The sequence below is a fragment of the Acinonyx jubatus genome, chromosome B4, assembly GCF_027475565.1.
Source record: "Acinonyx jubatus isolate Ajub_Pintada_27869175 chromosome B4, VMU_Ajub_asm_v1.0, whole genome shotgun sequence".
Taxonomy (NCBI): domain Eukaryota; kingdom Metazoa; phylum Chordata; class Mammalia; order Carnivora; family Felidae; genus Acinonyx; species Acinonyx jubatus.
In genome coordinates this window covers 87999989-88019360 of record NC_069387.1, presented here as the reverse complement: position 1 = coordinate 88019360, position 19372 = coordinate 87999989, and the positions used below count along the sequence as shown (strand labels likewise).

The window sequence follows — 19372 nt, the reverse complement described above, 5'->3', positions numbered from 1 at the left end:
AGGGAGGGAAGGAGAGAGGGGGAGAGAAAGGGAGATTGAGAAGCAAGGCTCACCAAAGCGGAGCCTGAGCTCACCTGATGTGGGACTCAAACTCAGGAACTGTGAGATGGTGACCTGAGCCAAAGCCAGGTGCTTAATGACTGAGCCACCCAGGCGCCCACTTCACTTGTTTTTAAAGCTAAAATCAGTCAATCAACTGCTCCAAATTTCTTTCAAATGGTATGCTTTGGAATGAAGAAAAGGCTATTTTCTTTCATATTAAAACACTTCCAGAGGTGCCTGACTGGCCTAGTTGGTATAGCAGGCAACTCTTGATCTTGGGGTCATGAGTTCAAGTCCCATATTGGGCCTAGAGCCCACTTAAAAATGAATGAATAAATGAATGAATGTTGGGAGAAAAAAAGCTTCTGTTATGATACATGAGGCAAAGATAGTCCTTCACATGTAAGAAAAAAAGAGCTTTAATAATACCAAATGTGAAAGTATATTTTAGATGAGAAAGTGGGGGTGGGGGGCGCCTGGGTGGCTCAGTCAGTTGAGCATCCAACTTTGGCTCGTCTCATGGCTTATGAGTTCGAGCCCCGTGTCGGGCTCTGTGCTGACAGCTCAGAGCCTAGAGCCTGGAGCCTGTTTCAGATTCTGTGTCTCCCTCTCTCTCTGCCCCTCCTCCACTCACACTGTGTGTGTGTATCTCTTTCTCTCTGGCAAAAATAAATAAACGTTAAAAAAAAATCAAAAAGAAAAAAAAAGGGGAACTCACAAGGGTTTCTCCTGGGCCTCATAATTTAAAAACTAAACAAAACAGAAAAAGAGAGATTGAAAACCACATTCCACATAGGAAATTTCATTAGGATCTCAAAGTAATGAAATTAATTGTTAAGAAACACCCCCTCTATGCAACACTGTGTGTGTGGATGTGCGAGTGGAAGTAGGAGTTGGAGTCGGTCGGGTTCAAGTAGAGTATCGTCATTGGATTGCACCACTGCTGCCTTGGAGAACTTTCTGCGACTTCACCTAGATGACAAGGGCAGATTGTTTCTTCACAAAGCCTTCTCTTAGAGGATCAAAGGTATTTCCTTTTCTCTGTGGATGTACCTGCAGCACCCACTCTCACAGCACACTGAAGTAGATTACACAGAAAATGACAATGCACGGTTCTGGCTGGGAGGGACTTTTCGAGGTACAAACATAAGCTTCATTTCAGATACACATTACCTTATGTTCTTCATATTAACCTGACTTTAAGCTCTCTTCCAGACCCTCCCAACTCCTTCCAATCACTCTAATCTAAGCAATCTCCTTGGTGGTCAATCCAGATTCTCTGAGTTAAATCTTACTTTTCCCATAATGCAAGGTTGAACTTCCCTGGAGCAAGTGGAAAGATCATTTCCTCTTTGACTTTGGGGTTCGAGCACCACCTGCCTAAAGATATTTCATGGCTTCCCATCTGTCAGGATCTCTGTGCTCTCTCTATAGCTTTCCCACTGCTGACAGCCATGATCACCTCAGAACCTCATGATCTTTTTTTTTTTTTTTTTTTTTTTAAGGTTTATTTATTTTGAGAGAGAGAGAGAGCACGAGCAGGAGAAGGGCAGAGAGAGAGACAGAGAGAATCCCAAGCAGGCTCTGCACTGCCAGCACGGAGCCCGATCTCACCTACCAGGAGATCATGGCCTGAGCCAAAACCAAGAGTTGGATGCCTAACTGACTGAGCCACACAGGCACCCTAGAACTTCATGACCTTTTTCTCACTCAGAACCTCATGATCTGTTTCTCACCTCAGAATCTCATGATCTTTTTTTCTTAAAACCATTTAACTGCTTCACAATCTCTCTTCAAGATCACTATTTGGAGACCACCATCTATGTGCCGTGATCACAACTCCCTAACCCTTGTCCTCCCCTCACACCAAAGACACATATATTTTTTCCCAGAGAAAACGTCCACTGACCATTTTCAGACAATATGAAAAGAGAATAACAACTGAACCACAATCAAATTACATTTTTTCCATTTGTTCAACCAGAGTAAGAACACTGCCAAATCTATATGACCCAACATGTACCACCAAGATTTTGCTTGAGGATTCCTGTCTTCAATGTAGTCTAAAATTAGGAGAATCCTATCAGAGGAGCAATCAGGGAAAATAATATAATGTTGCAAAGTGCCCAGAGTTCAAGGCTATCATTTTCCAAACTTCTGTAGTCTATATCATAACTGTGAGATTATTGGCACAACAGTTGGGAATCTATTGTTTTCCATTTATTCAACTGCACAGTCATCTATCATTCACTGTCCCTAAGTCAAAGGGAATATGAATAATATTTAGAGATCTACGTGTATATATAAAGTTGACCTCAGAAAGACATGAGGGTTAGAGGCATCAACCCTCCAAGTGGTCGAAATTCCACGTATAACTTTGACTCTCCAAAAACTTAACTACTAACAGCCTACTGCTGACTGGAAGCCTTAACAAAAACATATATTTTGTATGTTATGTTTCTATAACATACGTTGTATGTTACATTCTTACAATAAAGTAAGCTAGATTAAAGAAAATGTTACTAAGAAGTCATAAGGAACAGAAAACATATTTCTAGTACTATACTGTACTTATTGAAAAAAAATCCACGTGTCAGTAGACCCACACAGTTCAAACCTATGGTGTTCACGGGTCACTTGTACACACATATGCAGATCACCACATCCTTCCTACAGCTCTCTTCCTTTTAACTCCCCCATGGGTATCACACACACACACACACACACACACACACACACACACACACCTGTCACACTCATTAGTAACTAAAAGCAACTCCATGAAAAAGACAAAGTAGGTAACATACTCTGAAGGACAAATAGTAAATTTGGAAACCTTGTCATTCTAGGCAATAACATGAAAGGGCTTACCTAATATCATGGTTAAAAAATCCTTAAGCAGTTATTAAAAGCAAGTAGGATTTTCGGGTATAGCCCTAATTCTTTGAAATTAATGTCACTGAGAACAAACACGGTTTCTTAAAATATATCCCTGGGAAGAGTATTATGGACTGAATACTAAGCTGAGTCTTCACAATCTTTTAAGTAAATTCCTATGCCTCTCAAATCCTTATTTTAGGCTTTCTGACTATATTGGATAAAGTACATTTTTGTTTCCTTTGAGGAAGAATTTGGGTTGTTTTAGGGTAGTCTGATCTGTCCTCATGCATTCATTCAACATTTACAGAATGCCTACTATATATAGGAACTTAAAAGGAGGACACTGAGTATCTAAGTAGGGAAAGAGGACCAGAATCAATGAAATATTTACGAGCACCAGGCACTTTAAATATGCCTCACCCAATCTCTATCACTATTGACTACCTATCATTCCATCAGTTTCCAACTGACAACCCTTCTAATGGCAACCTTGCTACTAAACCCAAAGCTCTCTGTGGGAAGGAACTGTGCATCATTTGCAGTTATGTTCACCAGGTTCATCACAGTGCCTGTCACATACCAAGTGACTATTAAAATCTGTTAATGTGGGTCACAGGAAGACAGACAATCAGATGTAGTCTCAACGCTAAACCTTGTGTCGCCACCCACCTCTTCTTCTTGGCACAGGGCACAAAGCAAAAACAATTTCTAGGATAGGAATACCCAAAGTTGATCACAATGGACACAAAGACAACAAATTTGATCAAGGACTCAGTACCAGTGGGTAATTCTGGAAGAGAGAAAAAGGCTAAAAGCTCTCTGTAGGACACTTCTGATTCATTTTCTATGAACCACAGAGACTGTTTACAGTCATAATCTCTCCCCAGGGGAACAGTCCCTCCCCTCTGAATGCTTATCTCACTGTTACTGACAGAACTGATTGGTAATCACCAAGGCTACAGGAAAATATGAAGAAATTCCTCCTTACTAAAATACTTAAAGCTCTGGTTTCTCAAAATAAGAATTTAAAAGGCTCTGAAAATCAAGCTCAAAACAAATTCAAAGTGCTGAAAAATTAGTGGATTATTTGCATTATAAAGGAATTTTCTACTCCAGCTTCCCTCCCAGAACAGCTCTAATGATCTTAAATTTCTTCAACTTCTTTATTTTCTAACTTTTAAAAATTAGCATTTATTTATTTTTGAGATAGAGAGCGTGTGTGCGAGCAGGGGAGGGGCAGAGAGAGGGAGATACAGAATCTGAAGCAGGCGCCAGGCTCTGAGATGTCAGGGCAGAGGCTGACGAGGGGCTCGAACCCACAAACCGTGAGACCATGACCTGAGCCCAAGTCCGACGATTAACTGACTGAGCCACCCAGGTGCCCCTTACATTTCTTCACTTTAAATTATATTAATTACCTTTAATTTCATCCTCCAATATCGAATCTGACAGAAAATCTTTTTGGTTCTTGAAGTGAACCAAGATTAACCAAGATTAGAAGTGAACCAACTAATCTCCAAGATTAGCTCTCTTATTCTATTTTCACTTCCACTAACAAGTTCTGGCTACCTCATACCTTTTAAACGTGGACTCCTTGCTGATAATCTCATTCGATTCTAAGCTACCTTGTAGGGTGCTGTTTACCGGGGCATGAAGCTATAGGACAGCATATCAGCATCATCTGTGGATTCCCCTCAAACCCTACATCTGCCTCCCAGTATTTCTCCCTCATCTGTAGTCCAGTCCGGTACACCGACATACCCAACTTGTTAGGGAGATCACTCACTACCACCGGAGGCCTAGCTTGGGAAAAGAATCAGAAGGTAGAACATGAATCTTCCTAGTCTCTTTATTTTCCCCACGCTCAACACATAACCTCTGCCACCACTGGGCAGACATCACTGACTCTGACACAAGCTATACTTGAAATAACCACACGAACAGGTACTCTCTTTAGACAGTATGACCAAAAACATCAAGTCTCACATCTTAGTACAAGAGTGCTTCTCAGAAGAGTACATACACAGTGCTAAAAAGTCTTCACGGTTTTCTTTGAACCAACCTTATGCCTTCCACGAAAGACATTTGCAGTAGCTCCTTGGCCTAAAATATCAGACAAAAGCCACAGATGATTAGAGGTGCTCTGCATCTCGGCTTGGTCAGGGGATCTTCTTATTAAACTAAGAGAAAAAAAAAAATTGCATGTTTGTTTTAAGGGAATAATACATTTGAGGAACAAATGTTAGATCCTTTTAGTCTCAAGTAAGATCACCCCTTAGTTATTGCTAACTTGAAGTGCACAATCTAATGTAACAATCTAAGTTTCCAACAACATTAAAGGCTAAAATGCTGGGTGGGCTCTGAAAAAAACATTAACTGATGACATATATTCACTTTAATTCATTTATCACAGGGCTACAGAAACATCTATTTCCCTTCTAATTTTACCTCTGTCAGAGTGATACTGGCCACTTCTCTCCTTCAAATGTTTTGAAAGATTGATCAATGATGAATTATAAAGTGTTTTAAAATAAAGCAACAATGTACAATATAACAGACAGTAAAAGAATTACTTTGTTTCCTTAAGGGCACCGTTACACAATGAAAACAACTGTTGCCATGGCATAACATTTCCATAGCTTAAAATTTCATCTGCATAGCACCTGACAATCATAATGGAAAGGTGCAAGGTTTTTTATACCTGCAAAGTTACTAACTCTTCTGAAATTAAAGGACAGTTTCTCCAATCTCCAAGTATAAAAACAGACACATATTAAGTGTATATTACCGAGTCTTAAAAAATGAGCAAGTGGAAGCTATCTATGCATGCAAGTGCAGGCTATTATATATTAAGTAAAATCTCTGTACCTTCTGCTTAATTTTGCCATAAACCTAAAACTGCTCTAAAAAGTTGACTTAAGAAAAAAGCATCACCCCTAGCCTTGTCCTTTAATACTGGAAAGCTATATAAGGATATTAAAATATTTGAGCTCCCCGTTGGAATAAAAATCAGGTATGCTAAGTAACATAAACCCTAGTCTCACCATGCCACCTTAAATCTGCTGTAATATCAGATCAAAACAGATCTTAATACCCCTCTGAACTCCTTTAGAATTCGGTGATGAACTAATGACTGCCAATATTCCAAGGATTAGGAACATAAAGAATGGCCAATTTTCAACAATCTTTGATATACTAAGATATATAATTTTACCACCCATCTAATTTAGATAAGGAATGTTATATACAGCACCTCATTGCAAATAAGCAATAAAAATAAGATTCGTTTTTTACAAGTAAGGGATACACCTTTGTCAGCTGAGGTAATAACAATAAACTCCTCAACTATCTTTTCAATATTTACAAATACTTGTCAATAATGAAAACCCTTCCCTAATTGCTGTAACTGTGCTGAGATAACTGTAATGGAAAACAGTGTCGTTAGGTACCTATATGTACCTAGTGAATAAATATAAACACATTGATCAGCTCAGATATCTGCTTCTCTACACGAAGATAGCAGACTAGTTTCACAATCATCAGGGGGAAATGAGTTTGGTGACTACTTTCCAATAAACCCACAATAACAGCATGCTAAAACATGACTCAGCACATCCACAAGGTGTATGCTTTATAAATCTTGATACATGACAGGCAAGCACTCAACAAGTATGTTACTAGTGACTCTGCCTTAAGCCTACTTCCTTACATCGTCCAAAAACGAAAGTTATTATTCGTCCATAGATGAGAACAGGTTTGGTGACAGGCATGCGGACAAAGTTCAAGGATTTTCAAACTCAACCACTATGTTAAATAATTCAGCGTTCTAGAGTGGAAAACAAAAAACAAAAAACCAACAACACTCGGTTTTTGGTTATGTACTGGACAGTTAACGGGTAGACCTTGTTTTGAGGCCACCTACTGAAAAACACCTGGGAAACGGACTGGAAAACAATCCCGTAAGGCATTTCCCAAAGGGAATGTTTGGGAATTTACATTATAGGTGTATATATTAATAAACGTCTGCTTCCAGCTTCCGGTTAGTCAATCCCCGCCGTCATCATCACTAAAACCCAAACGAAACGTCTCTTTTGAATCATCTGAAAACTCAATCCATTCAAACAGTGACGATCGTGTCAACGCTCATAAAGAGGGGTAGAAGCGGTCCAACTCCAAGGAAAAGAGGAATCCGTCTCTGCAGCGCGGCCAGGGCCCAGACCCGGTAACGGGCACGGCCTCTTTCTTCCTGCCCAACGTCGCTATACGCTGACCCGGGAGGGCCCCGGTCAGAGGGCCGGCCAGGGGGCGAGGAGTAGAGATGGAAGGGACCGGGCCCGCGCGACCATTCCACCGGGTTTCGGACGCCCCAGACACCCGGGGGCGGGGGGGCGTCCACCTAGTCGAGGTCCGGGGAGGGCCGGCCTCGGGTCTTGCAGGGCTTGTCTGGTCGCCCGCCCCGCCCCCGCTCTGACTCAGCATCCCCGCTGCCCACAGGGGGCGGAAGCGCTCGGCGCGAGCCCGTGCCCACCTCGCTACCCGTGCCCCGCGCGGCTCGGCCCCTCCGCCCGCGCCGCCCCACTTACCGCGCCCGGTCTCCGTCGCGCCACCGCCAGCGGCCTCCCGCGGCCTCCTTGCGCCTCGGGACACTTCCGGCTTCGCGAGCCCTGGCCGCGGGCCACGTGACCGACGGCCGGCGCGCGCCGGTGCGCGTGCGCACGCCCGCCGGACCGGCCCGGCCTCGGCGGCGTGACGCTGGTGCTGTGCTGTGTGTCTGGTGCGGCGGCTGGCTTCCCGAGCCTTTCTAGCAAGGGGTGGGGTGGCCGGTGGCTGTCTGGAGTCCGAGCCGGTCCACACCCTCTGCCTGTCCCCCCTTGCTTTCCGGGTGAAGCCGGGGTGAAGGGGGCCCTGCGCAGTGACCAGTTTCAGATTCCCACAACTGCAAATCCCGCCCAGTTCTCGAGAGCCAACGGCAGAGTGCGGCGTGCGGTGGTAGCAGGGAAGACAAACAGCGAACTCCTGACCGCAAACACTCAGAGTCACAGGTGTGCAGACTGCTGGACACGAGAGAGGCTGTCACTGGGGAATATCATCGTCTGGAGGGATCGATCTGGAGCCGCTTTAAAGACCGTAGGCCGCGGTGGAGCCCCGTGATCGCCTCAGAATAATCCGGACGTAATTCTTAGTGTAAATGAGCTCACTTCTATATATTTGGCGTTGTGGGGTGAGGGAGTCCGCAATGTCTTCATTCTCTCTTTAAGCGGTATTTTGGAAAATGGCGATATATTTTGGAAATTGGCAGTATTGGAGAACTCGGTTAAAATCGGGTCCTGAATATTCGTGCCTCCAAGATCTGAAGCAGCTGTTCCCTAAAGAGTGATCCCCTCTGCCATCTGACTGCATCGCAGCCTTTCTCAACAGATGGAGAGGCCACAGAGACTCCTGATGATCCAGGGCTAAACTTCTGAGAGAGGGGAAGAAAAAGGATTCTTCCCGGATGAGAACTACCGCAACCGGGAATGAAATAGGAAACCAAGGCAGAGTGGTTAAGAGCAGGGTCTTTTGAATGGAACAGATCTGGGGTCGCAGTCTCAACGCTCCCCACCAAATACTGACTCTAAGCATGTTTTTCCAAGTCAGTTGTGTCCTTTGCACAATGGAGATAACAAAAGCCCACAGTAATGCGTTATTACAAAGGAAATTACTTTATTAGACTTTTAAACAATGCTTAAGTCATGGAACCATTCCAACAAATGTTTATTGCTTACAATTGCAACCAATTTCAGTTCTCTTGTATCTAATGACAAGAAGGGGACCTGTTCAGGTTCCTTACAACAGTAAAACCCACAGCTCAAAAGTTTTATGGGAGAAAATGTGATTAGCTGAGCCAAAGGCCTTGATTCACATATTTACCACATAAGTGATGCATATTGATATACAATAGTATTAAGTGAGCCAGCTTATGGTTAACTAAATTTAAGACTTTAAATAAACTGTTAGGCACAGAACTAGACCAGGTGTCTTAAAATCCTTGTGGTTCTGTAGTCAAGTCACACAAATCTGTCTTTTGGCTCAATGACCCCATCTGTTAAGAGGTGGGATTCACTCTTGTGACAATTGTTTGGGTGCTTGTTTTTGGAAACTACAAATAAGGTAATTCATGATGAAGCAGAGGTGCCTAATTGCTATGGTACTCCCTACATAAAGTGCTCTGGATAACTTCAGGGAAAAAATGGGAATTATTATACATGATTATAGAACATGAAGTTTAACTTCTGTTGCAGACTCCTAATTTCCATGTCTTGATTTTGCTTGGCTCTGAACACACGTGAATCTTTTGAAGGGCTTTAAAGAGACAGGGGAAAAAGAGGTGTCACCTTCACATATACGGAACTAATAGTACAGTGGCCATAGCTAGCATGAAGCCTTCATGAGCAGGTACCGTAAGCTCATTTCACACTTTCACAGATGCAAAAACTGGGGTAGGGAGAAATTTAACTTGCTTAAACTTCTAAAAACCAGTGACCGGCAGAACTGTTACCTGAACCTACTTACTCTGGATCTGGAACCTGTCTTAACTCTTAACCACTACACTATGTGACTTGTTAGTACTTTGAAAAATTAGTGCTGATAACAGATGCCAATGGTCTTTCCCACCATATAGGAAAACTTATCAATGAAACACTCAAGCTTTCACTTTTTAACTTTTATGTATTTTTTTTTTTAAGTAATCTCGATGCCCAACATGGGGTTTGAACTCATGACCATGAGATCAAGAGTCATATGCTCTATATGATTGAGCCAGCCAGGTGCCCCTCACTTATCTACTTTTGAAGATATTTTTATTGAAATATACATTTCACTGATCTATTCTGACAACTGTTAATTTACTTTAGTACCTTTGTCCTATGATGAAGGAAAATGTTTAAAATCACTTATGGAATTAACCCTAGAAAAAGATTTACATATACCATTCAGAATAGTTTAAGGGAGTTTATAGACCACACTGAAGCCCATCGTGAAACCCATAGGGGAACCACATGGGCCAAAGTTTGAAAAGAAAAACCAAACCAACAATCCCCTAAAATCTTCCTTAGGCTTTTAGAATTTAAACTTACATGACTGCAGCAATTTAATTCTCCTGTTCAGTTTGTCCCTCCTTTCTTAGTTTTCCAATACTACTTACTGATACTTTTCCTCTTGCTTTCTTGCATAGCCATGAATAAAAACAGCGGTAAGTACTTTTAGTAACTAAATGGGCAGCTACTCGTAAGCCTCATTAACACATAGGTATAGTGTCCTAAGTAAATCCAATAAAGGAGGGGGAAATTGGATTTTAAATTCTATTGACAGATTGAAACATGCTTTTTCTAGCATCTTAAAAAAAAGTCTAACAGAGGCACCTGGGTGGCTCCATCGGTTAAGTAACCAACTCTTGATTTCAGCTCAGGGTTTGTGAGTTCAAGCCCCACAATGGACTCCCATGTTGACCATGAAGGGCCTGCTTGGGATTCTCTCTCTCCTTCTCTCTCTGCCCCTCCTAAACTCATTTTCCCTTTCTCAAAATAAGGAATATAAAAACAAACAAAAAAAGAGTCCAACAGAACTATGTTGCATATAATGTTTTGAGAGCATAAATAAATCATCCATAAGCCTAAATGTGCAATCTTTAAATGGGAAATCAGGGAGAGATAAGAAAATAAGACTATTTATAATAATTCCAAAAAAGACATGGTAGATTTCACTACGTAAAATTTATTTTTTTTATAAAAAGTGTGTAACACTGACACCTACTCTTAAATCAGTTAATTTATGAAACCATTCTCTTTTGTAGAACACACATTGGCATCGAAACAGTTTAAAGAAATGTAATGGCTATCTACAAAAAATTAGTTTTGATTTGTTGTATTCTCCCCATATTTGGAGTCTGCACACATAAAAGGAAATTAACATGTTCAAACATATTTAGCAATTGAAAAAAAGCACACTGTTTTCCTGCTATGTGGTCTTTATAAAGGATTTAACATTTCCAGTAAAAAAAAAAGGGGGGGTACTAAGATAACCGTGCTGTATCTTTTAACAGCATTTTTATATAGAACAATTTGAACTGGCATGCAAGCAACTTCTCTTGTTGTCACATACCTGTATTCAGAGAAAATTACACCCATTTTACAGGAAAAGTTCCAATACATATACTGCAATAAGCTTAAAGCAATGTTAAAAAGACCAGTGTGAATGGCACACAAAAACTGCTTCTTTATAAATTATTAACTGGAATTCTTGATCATAAAGTAGGCACAGGGAGATCCAGTCCTTAGGGCTTTGCTCTCTGGAAGAATACCTGGAAATAAAGTATCAGTACGATTAGCACTGGTGTCAGAAGGTATCACGTGAAGAATGGCTCCAAGTCAGTAAGGCCAGTCACTCTTTTACGAAATACAGTCAATACTCAGAACATTTTACATGCTTCATAAATCCACACATGGTACAAGAACTTTTTTTCTGGACAATGTGACCAAATCTAGTGGTAACTTATGTTGATGTTGGCCGGGAAATTAGTGAAACTATGGTATGAACTCTAAGGCTAGGAGAATCAAGTGTGCGGAAGAAAACATGCTCGGACACCGTTTGCTGACTGGCACACTGTCAAAGGCAACGCTGGGAAATTAACTTCTTAGGAAGAAATAAACACATCAGAGCTAAAGATAACAGCTGTTATCCCTTAAGGAATTTATTATTCATTGGATTATAAAACAATACTTGCAATTCACCATTGGAGACAATGAATGAATAGGCTAGAGGCTGCTTTGGGGACCGGCCCAATAGTACATACTACCTTCCATATTCCACAGTCAGGTACATGCTAAGTGAGCACTAGACAGACTAAATAGGCAGCAAACTCACTAAGGATAAGGACTGTAGTCATCACTGCATCCTTAGCACCTACCAGATTGGGCATTCATCGAACAAATCTATTGACTAAGTGAAGAGAAGGATTGGTGTATGAGCAAAACAGAGCCTTACAAAGAGGCCATGCTTGAGGTAAGCCTAAAAAAATGGGTAGAATTCATAAATGAGGGTTGCTAATAAGTCAGAACTGTTGAAGAACAGCAAAGACCACTCCTGCAAGAGAAACTAGAAAGACAGTCTGAGATCAGAATATAAGAAAACAAAATAAAAAAACAAAAAGCCTGAATGTCAAACTAAGAAACACGAACATGTTTTGTAGTCAACTATATGGTTTATGAAGAATGAGGGGAATGGATTTCAGAGGACTATTCAGTGTTTCAAATAGGCTTGGCTACAAGGGAAGGGAGATCAGTGTGAGGTAACAAACACATACTGGAGTAGCAGCAGGGGAGACAAAGTGAGAGTGAGGAAGAGAGAATCTATAAGATATGAGGATCAATCACACCTAAAGAGAGTAGGCACACAAGAAGGAATCCACTTTTCCCAACAAGAACAGTGCTCTCCCAGAGATAATGCTTGCACTGAAGAGATGCTGGGCTTGGGAGCAGACTTTGTATAAATGCAGCTGCATGAATTAGTATTTTTGGAGTACAAGCCTGCCACTGTACCTGCATCTGCTTACAGATACCTTTAATAGCCAGTTACAATTTGTTTTAGTCCTTTTATCCAGTTTGATCAGTTATTTAACAGAGATTACCTCTACAGGCACTTTGCTTTTACAGGGACATGGGAGTGGGGAGGGTTCCCCATGATAACCAGTAGCTCCCAATCATCTTCTTACAAAACTCTCATCAGTTTAAGCTGACAGACCACTACTAGGGAAAAAACTGGCAAGGGAAGATGTTATAACCGGAGCCCAAGCATGACACACTTTACTTCCTCAGCAAAGGCCCTGACTTAGGAATTTTACTGAATGCCTCGGACAAAAAAACCTGGTAGCCATTCATTAAGTCACTTGCTACTAACATATTTAGCATAGTGTTCTGCTTTCCAATTTTCTGAATGAAGGTAATAAAAATAAAGAACATGTCTTCATCCTGTCACACTGGAATTTTATTTCCAGAGCACAAGCTCTTTATAGGCAAGAGAAGTCACTCGTACAGATACCTGCAGCAGTTAGCACAGTACCTGTTACGTGAAAAGTAATGATGCAGTACTGAATGACTACCTGGGTGACAGCAAGACAGTTCTGCCTTACAAATTTAAATTGTCAATATGAATGCCAAATAAGCATTTGGTACTTCTTGCCAACTTGGCGCGTTTTTTAAAAAATTCACTCATTTTATGAATGTGAAAAGAGCCTTGACTGCCAAATCAGAGAGTTTGTTCTGTTCGTTCTACAACTCAGAAGTTTCAAAATAAGATACACCAAGTAATTCTAACTTGTTTTTATATTTTTAGTTCCTTTGTTTCATTTCAATAGGGTCACATGTTCCTTTTTTTTTTTTTTTTTTATAATATATTTATTTTGAGAGAGAGAGAGACAGAGAGTGCGCATCCCAAGCAGGCTCCATGCTATCAGCGCAGAGCCCAATGCGGGATTTAAACTCATGAAATGTGAGATCATGACCTGAACCGAAGTCAGGAGTTGGACACTCCTGGGCCACGCAGGCACCCTGGGGGCACATGTTCTTAAACATGACTTGTCCCAATCCTGTAGCTCCTATCTAATTACATCACACACTATAAAAAGGAAACTGGCATTTTCATAGTGCGTTCAAGCATATACACAGTGTGCTTACCTCACTTTTTATGATCTTTTCTAAGAGCTTAGTTGAAAGGGACTTTATAGAAAACTCTGAAGTATTAACATCCAAAACCGCAAATTCTTGGAAGTCGGTTTCAGAACAAAGAAATCCCCAAACAAGTAATAACTGGTAAGACTACAGTATGACACAGTATCCTGTAATACATATTCTCTCAGCTCTAAAATATTACCTTATGATATGAATATGTGTAAGTTTTCCAAATACCTACCTTTAAGTAATTTTTAAAAACTTTAGCATCAGGCTGCTGAAGCGCTTGACAAAACTCCTGGGGGGCCCAGATGGGAGGGGAGAGAGAGAGAGAGAATGAATGTAGTTGTATTAAATTCACTGTAAATCAAATCCACAGTTTTCTTTTTTAAACTGTGATTTAAAAAATCCATATAACTGAGCATCTTAACCACCATAATGCTATACATTAGCATTAACTCTCTGCACACTGTTGTGCAGCAGACCTCTGGAACTTTTCATCTTGCAGAATTGAAATTCTATACTCACTGGACATCAACTCCCCCTTTCTTTCCCTACCAAGCCCCTGGCCACCACCATTCTACTTTCTGTTTCTGAGAGTTGGACTACTTTAGGTACTTCATGTAAGTGAAATTATGCAGTATTTATCTTTTTGTGACTGGCTTATTTCGTTTAGCAGAATGTTCTCAAGGCTCCCTCAAGATTGTAGCATGTGACAGGATTTCCTTCCTTTGCGACTGAATAGTATTCAACTGTATGTAAATACCACATTTTACTCATCTAGTCATCTGTCATAAGGTGCTTCAAATCTACAGTAGTCGGATAACTTAACAGGTCCTCAGCAAAAAAGGTTCTATGGCGTTTCAAATGTGATACTTCTCAGAGACTGCTTTCACTTTTGAGAACATGGTTCTCCCACAAGATTGACTCACGCCTGAGAAGGGAGAGTGGGACAAACACTGCATTGCTGTGGCTGTTCTCACCCAGTAAGAGCAGTAACTGAGCAGAGCTAGACCAAAAGAAAAAGAGTTAAGGCGCTCTAACAGAATTCTGAAAAAGTGTTGTCATGAGACATATGAAAAAAAAGGAAAGCTGGGGATGCTTATCTTCTATGATCAAATTATTAGACAGAAATATAGTTTTCCTTTACTTAACCTGGTATATTTCTATTTTTGATGTGCAGGAAGGTCACTGCTTTCATTAAAACATTACCTTATACTTATATAACAAGTTATAGCTAAGAAAATTCATTAATACCTCTAAAGTTAAAGATAGCATGTTATGAAATGAGACCATAAATTCATTAATGATTACTCTTATGTGAGATCTATCCTATTTTTCATTCAATTTTTTCAATGCCTTTCATAAAATAGCATGATAAAAACTTAAAAAATTTTTTTGAACGTTTATTTATTTTTGAGACAGAGAGAGACAGAGCATGAATGGGGGAGGGTCAGAGAGAGAGGGAGACACAGATTCCGAAGCAGGCTCCAGGCTCTGAGCTGTCTGCACAGAGCCCGATGCGGGGCTCGAACTCACGGACCTCGAGATCGTGACCTGAGCCGAAGTCAGACACTCAACCAACTGAGCCACCCAAGCGCCCCTAAAACTTTTAAAAAACACTGTTGCTGAAAGAACAGTTCTTAGAATCCCTTCAAGAGAGTCTAACTCTAGTTGTAATCAAAACTCTGATACCTCAATTAGACCTATGTGCTACTAGGTAAGTTGGGGTAACTACATGCCAAGAAAATAACTGAATACCATTATAAAAATTACTTTGTAATATATAAAAATGTAAGACTGCATTCCAGATACTTACTTCAAAATACAGTTTCAGATTTTAAAAATTAAGCATTGATAAGCTTGGCACATGTAAAATGAACCACCCAGCACAAATCTTCAGAACAGGTTTGTGTGCTAGGGTGCCCTTTGGCAGTCTGGGGAGCCCACTGGACTTTTAGTTGTTTTTTTTTTTTTTTTAAAGCATTGTGTTTTTGTTTTTAATTCATTTTGAGCGGGGGTGAGGGGCAGAGAGAGAGAATCTCAAGCAGGCTCCACACTGTCAGCATGGAGCCCGATGTGGGGCTCGAACCCAGGAACCAGGAGATCATGACCTGGGTTAAAATCAAGAGTTGGACACTTAGCCGACTGAGCCATCCAGGCACCCCTAGAATTTTTTTTAAAATACTGGGTGTCTCAGTTGGTTAAGCGTCTGACTTCAGCTCAGGTCATGATCTCACGGTCTGTGAGTTCAAACTCCGCATCGGGCTCTGTGCTGACAGCTCAGAGCCTGCAGCCTGCTTCAGATTCTGTGTCTCCCTCTCTCTGCCCCTCCCCTGCTCACGTTCTGCCTCTCTTTCTCTCTCTCAAAAATAAATAAACATTAAAAAAATTTAAAAAATATATACATTTATAACACATGGGATTAGAAAGGAAACTAATTATAATGACTTCTGGTTATCAAAAATATTTTTGATATGTGGTGGAACAGTAAGAGATGCTGACTGAGACAACAAGGTCTAGGGGTGTTATCTTAACTTAAAATTTCAAAATCTTGGAGCGTACACAGTATTTTGAGATTCCTGGAACAACTAATGTGAAACGAAAACATCTGTGATTTCTACTGGGGACAACGTCACAGGCAATGGGAATGGTATTATGATTTGTCACCTACACCATGGTAGGAAATTAAATTTCTGGTTAAAGTTTAGTGAAAATAAAAATACAATTTTTTCCCATTCAGTTTCACATACTCCCCGAAGTTTCAACTCTTACTATCCTGTATACAGTAAAACAACAAGTTGAATGCAGCTTGACTTTCTTGAATCCAAATATAAATTGAACTACACAGTCATATTTCTTTAATTAAATTAAAAGGAATCTGCTGGGACAACTCTTACCTGAATTATCTCTGGAGCTACTTGCAAGGAGGGCAGGTATTCTTGTTGAAGATACTGAACACATTCTGGGCCCTAAAAATTAAGATAATTAGAACTCAATTATTTTCTTCCTTGATATTAAAATAACGCATAAAAATGAATTAGAACAACACATGTATACTTCAAACACAGTATGGCATTGTGATTAAGAACAGAGAGTCTGGAGTCAGACTGCTTTGGTTTGAAGTCCGACTCTGGCAAATTTCTAGTAACTTGAGGTTACTTAACCTCTCTGAGCCTCAGTTTTCCCATATGAAAAATGGAAGTTATTGTGAGGAGTGGATGAGTTAAGAAATATAAAGCTTTTGAATAGTGCTTGGCAGAGTGCCTGGGAGGCTCGTGTCCAACTCTTGATTTAGGCTCAGGTCATGATGCCAGCGTTGTGGAATCAAGCCCTATGTTGGGCTCAGCACTAAGCGTGGGGCCTGCTTGAGATTCTCTCTCTCTCCCCTGCCCCTGTCCCGCTTGTGCTTTTCTAAAAAAAAAAAAAAAAACCCAAAATGTTAACAAATCTATGTGTAAGATGAAAATGAAGGGGCGTGGAGTACAAAGCTTACCCGTTTGAGATGAATTGTTTTCAATGTCACCGCACATTCAGACAAAGCCTATGAACAACAAGGTTGAGAATTCTAATACAGTCAATTTTTGGTTAGTGATCCCACTTATCTTTTTATTTCCCTGGCCACTGCTCATTAACAATTACTTCCAAACAAGAGACAGAGGAAGGAAGGTGGCCAGCATGTGGAGTAAGTGGGTTGGAGAGAAAAAGGGAAAAAATACAAAAATGCTGTCTTAATGCAGTAAATCAAATGACAAAAAGTAGCTTTTACTAGGTTTTGGGGAAATGGTTAAAAGGCACTGCTTGAAATTAAGTATTTTGAAAGTAAGAGCTAGGGAAACTATTACTTGAGCAAGAGAAAGTTACTTTTAATGGTTAGGAAAATACCATTAAGAGCAAGGTTTAGAATGAAAGCAGTGGAAAAGTATAACTTAACCAAGCTTTAAAGAATGTTTATATAATGTATCCTTTCACAGTCCTTGAAAAAGGACTGTTAAAGTTGAAGGAGCTGGATTTTATATTCTAAACTTCAGTATCAGGATTCAGTAAGAACCCACAAAAGATCCAGAAGAGATCAACCTTTTAAAAGTGAATCCTAATTTGAAATTTAAAAAAAGGTGGGGGTGGGCCAATGAGACTAATATAGTCAATCTGGCATTAAGTAAACTGTGAATTAGAATACATGAGATGTACACAAGGTGAACAAAGATTCTGAGGTGCTTACCAATACTGTTTGTGCATCTGCCAGGTCAAAGGTCTGTTTTAAAGGTGCTAGGAAACATGCAGGGACAATGTGCTTATAAACAAAATCAGCAAATCCCACTGGTCCATCTTTACCTCCTGTCAAGAAAAGTCAAATGTTCATCTTGCATAAAAAGAAAGTCAACTATCATGAGGGGAAAATCAACTCCCAGCTCTCATCCATGTTATAGCTGGGGTTCCACTTCATCTCTAAGAGTCTTAGGAAACAAGCTGTGGAATGAAGTGTTTTGTTTTGCTTTAATCATCTTACCCCAGAGTTCTACCAACTTGGAGAGGATGATAAAACATGTTTTCTGGGCAATTGGATCTGGATATTCGACTGCTCCTTGGATAACAGTAACCAGAACTCGTTCTACATTTTCTGCACCTGAAGCAAAATAAAAACTTGAGTTTAATTTTTAAAAGACCTAGAAAAGCAACCTGAAGCTTTCACTTCATATAGCGTAACAAGACAAAAGCATTTACAGAATTGGTAAGATCCCTCAATTTTTATTAACTTGGCTAAATTTTAAGCATAAAACATTAAAAAGTAATTATTCTCTTGTTATCCTGACCTCTGGATTTCTTACATAGCAAAATTCTCTATGTTGATCCATACAGTCCCATTTATTTTTAATTTCAAGATGGCAAGCTGGCCAGTGAGACTCAATTGTCAGGTCAATGCTGGTAAGTTGCCACCATGCTATTTATGCTACTAAAGAACCAATTAAAGAAAACTGCCCTAGGGGGCTCCTGGGTGGCTCAGTCAGTTAAGCATCTGACTCTCGGTTTCAGCTCAGGTCATGATCTCGCTGTTTTGGGGGTTTGAGCCCCGTGTCGGGGTCTGTGCTGACAGCGTGGAGCCTGCTTTGGATTCTCTCTTCCTCCTCTCTCTGCCCTCCCCCGCTCATACTGTCTGTCTCTCTCAAAATAAATAAACTTAAAAAAATAATTAAAACTACAAATATTAAAAAAAAAATACTGCCCTAGGAAAAAGGGAACGGAATACAAATTAATTTTAAGGTCCTCTGCATGAAATAGATTTTCACCTTGATGATAATAAATTGTCAACCCAGGTGCGAACATACAACCACCTTAGAAGTTTGGTATTCACTTCAATGAGCTCTTACTCCTACAGACGTGCAACTGCAACTGTGACAAGGCCTCGAGCAGACAGTATCAGCACCCCCACCTTGATTTGCTATGACTTCGCTCATTCCGCTGCCTGTGACTGTTTGCAGGAAAGCAAAGTAACTCCTTCGCAACATTTGCTTCTCTAAAGCAGCAGACTGGTCATTTTCTTCTGCTGGTCGGAGCAACACTTCAAAAATTGCATGAAGCAGAGGCATGAACATTTGCTGTAAAAAAGGAGATACCTGTATCTGAAGATAAAAAAAACTATTACTACTTCAGAAATGAGTAGGATAATTTATATGAAGCAGAAAAAACATGTTTTACATAGTCTTTATCCAGAATTTAATATATTTACATAATTTTGTTAGCAAATA

The 19372-nt window shown here is 40.4% G+C and overlaps 2 protein-coding genes across 5 annotated transcripts in view; both read right to left on the bottom strand.

Annotated features, from left to right (window-relative positions):
- TBK1 (TANK binding kinase 1) overlaps positions 1-7662 on the bottom strand; it is a 53109-nt gene extending 45447 nt beyond the window's left edge. For 2 of the 3 annotated variants that reach the window (XM_027071342.2, XM_027071341.2), the window contains exons 1-2: positions 7506-7662; positions 4985-5102 (exon numbers count right to left, since the gene is read on the bottom strand). In XM_027071342.2, the coding sequence (XP_026927143.1) occupies positions 4985-5071 (87 nt within the window). In that variant the 5' untranslated portion in view covers positions 5072-5102; positions 7506-7662. Of the gene's footprint in view, positions 1-4984; positions 5103-6918; positions 7059-7505 lie in introns of those variants that run through there. The other variant, XM_053226453.1, reaches the window with a different exon arrangement.
- A 2992-nt stretch (positions 7663-10654) lies between these two features.
- The window catches only part of XPOT (exportin for tRNA), a 36378-nt gene continuing 27660 nt past the window's right edge, over positions 10655-19372 (bottom strand). For both annotated transcript variants that reach the window (XM_027071330.2, XM_053226452.1), the window contains exons 19-25: positions 19057-19246; positions 18136-18252; positions 17848-17963; positions 17122-17169; positions 16526-16597; positions 13867-13923; positions 10655-11260 (exon numbers count right to left, since the gene is read on the bottom strand). In XM_027071330.2, the coding sequence (XP_026927131.1) occupies positions 11234-11260; positions 13867-13923; positions 16526-16597; positions 17122-17169; positions 17848-17963; positions 18136-18252; positions 19057-19246 (627 nt within the window). In that variant the 3' untranslated portion in view covers positions 10655-11233. The remainder of the gene's footprint in view (positions 11261-13866; positions 13924-16525; positions 16598-17121; positions 17170-17847; positions 17964-18135; positions 18253-19056; positions 19247-19372) is intronic.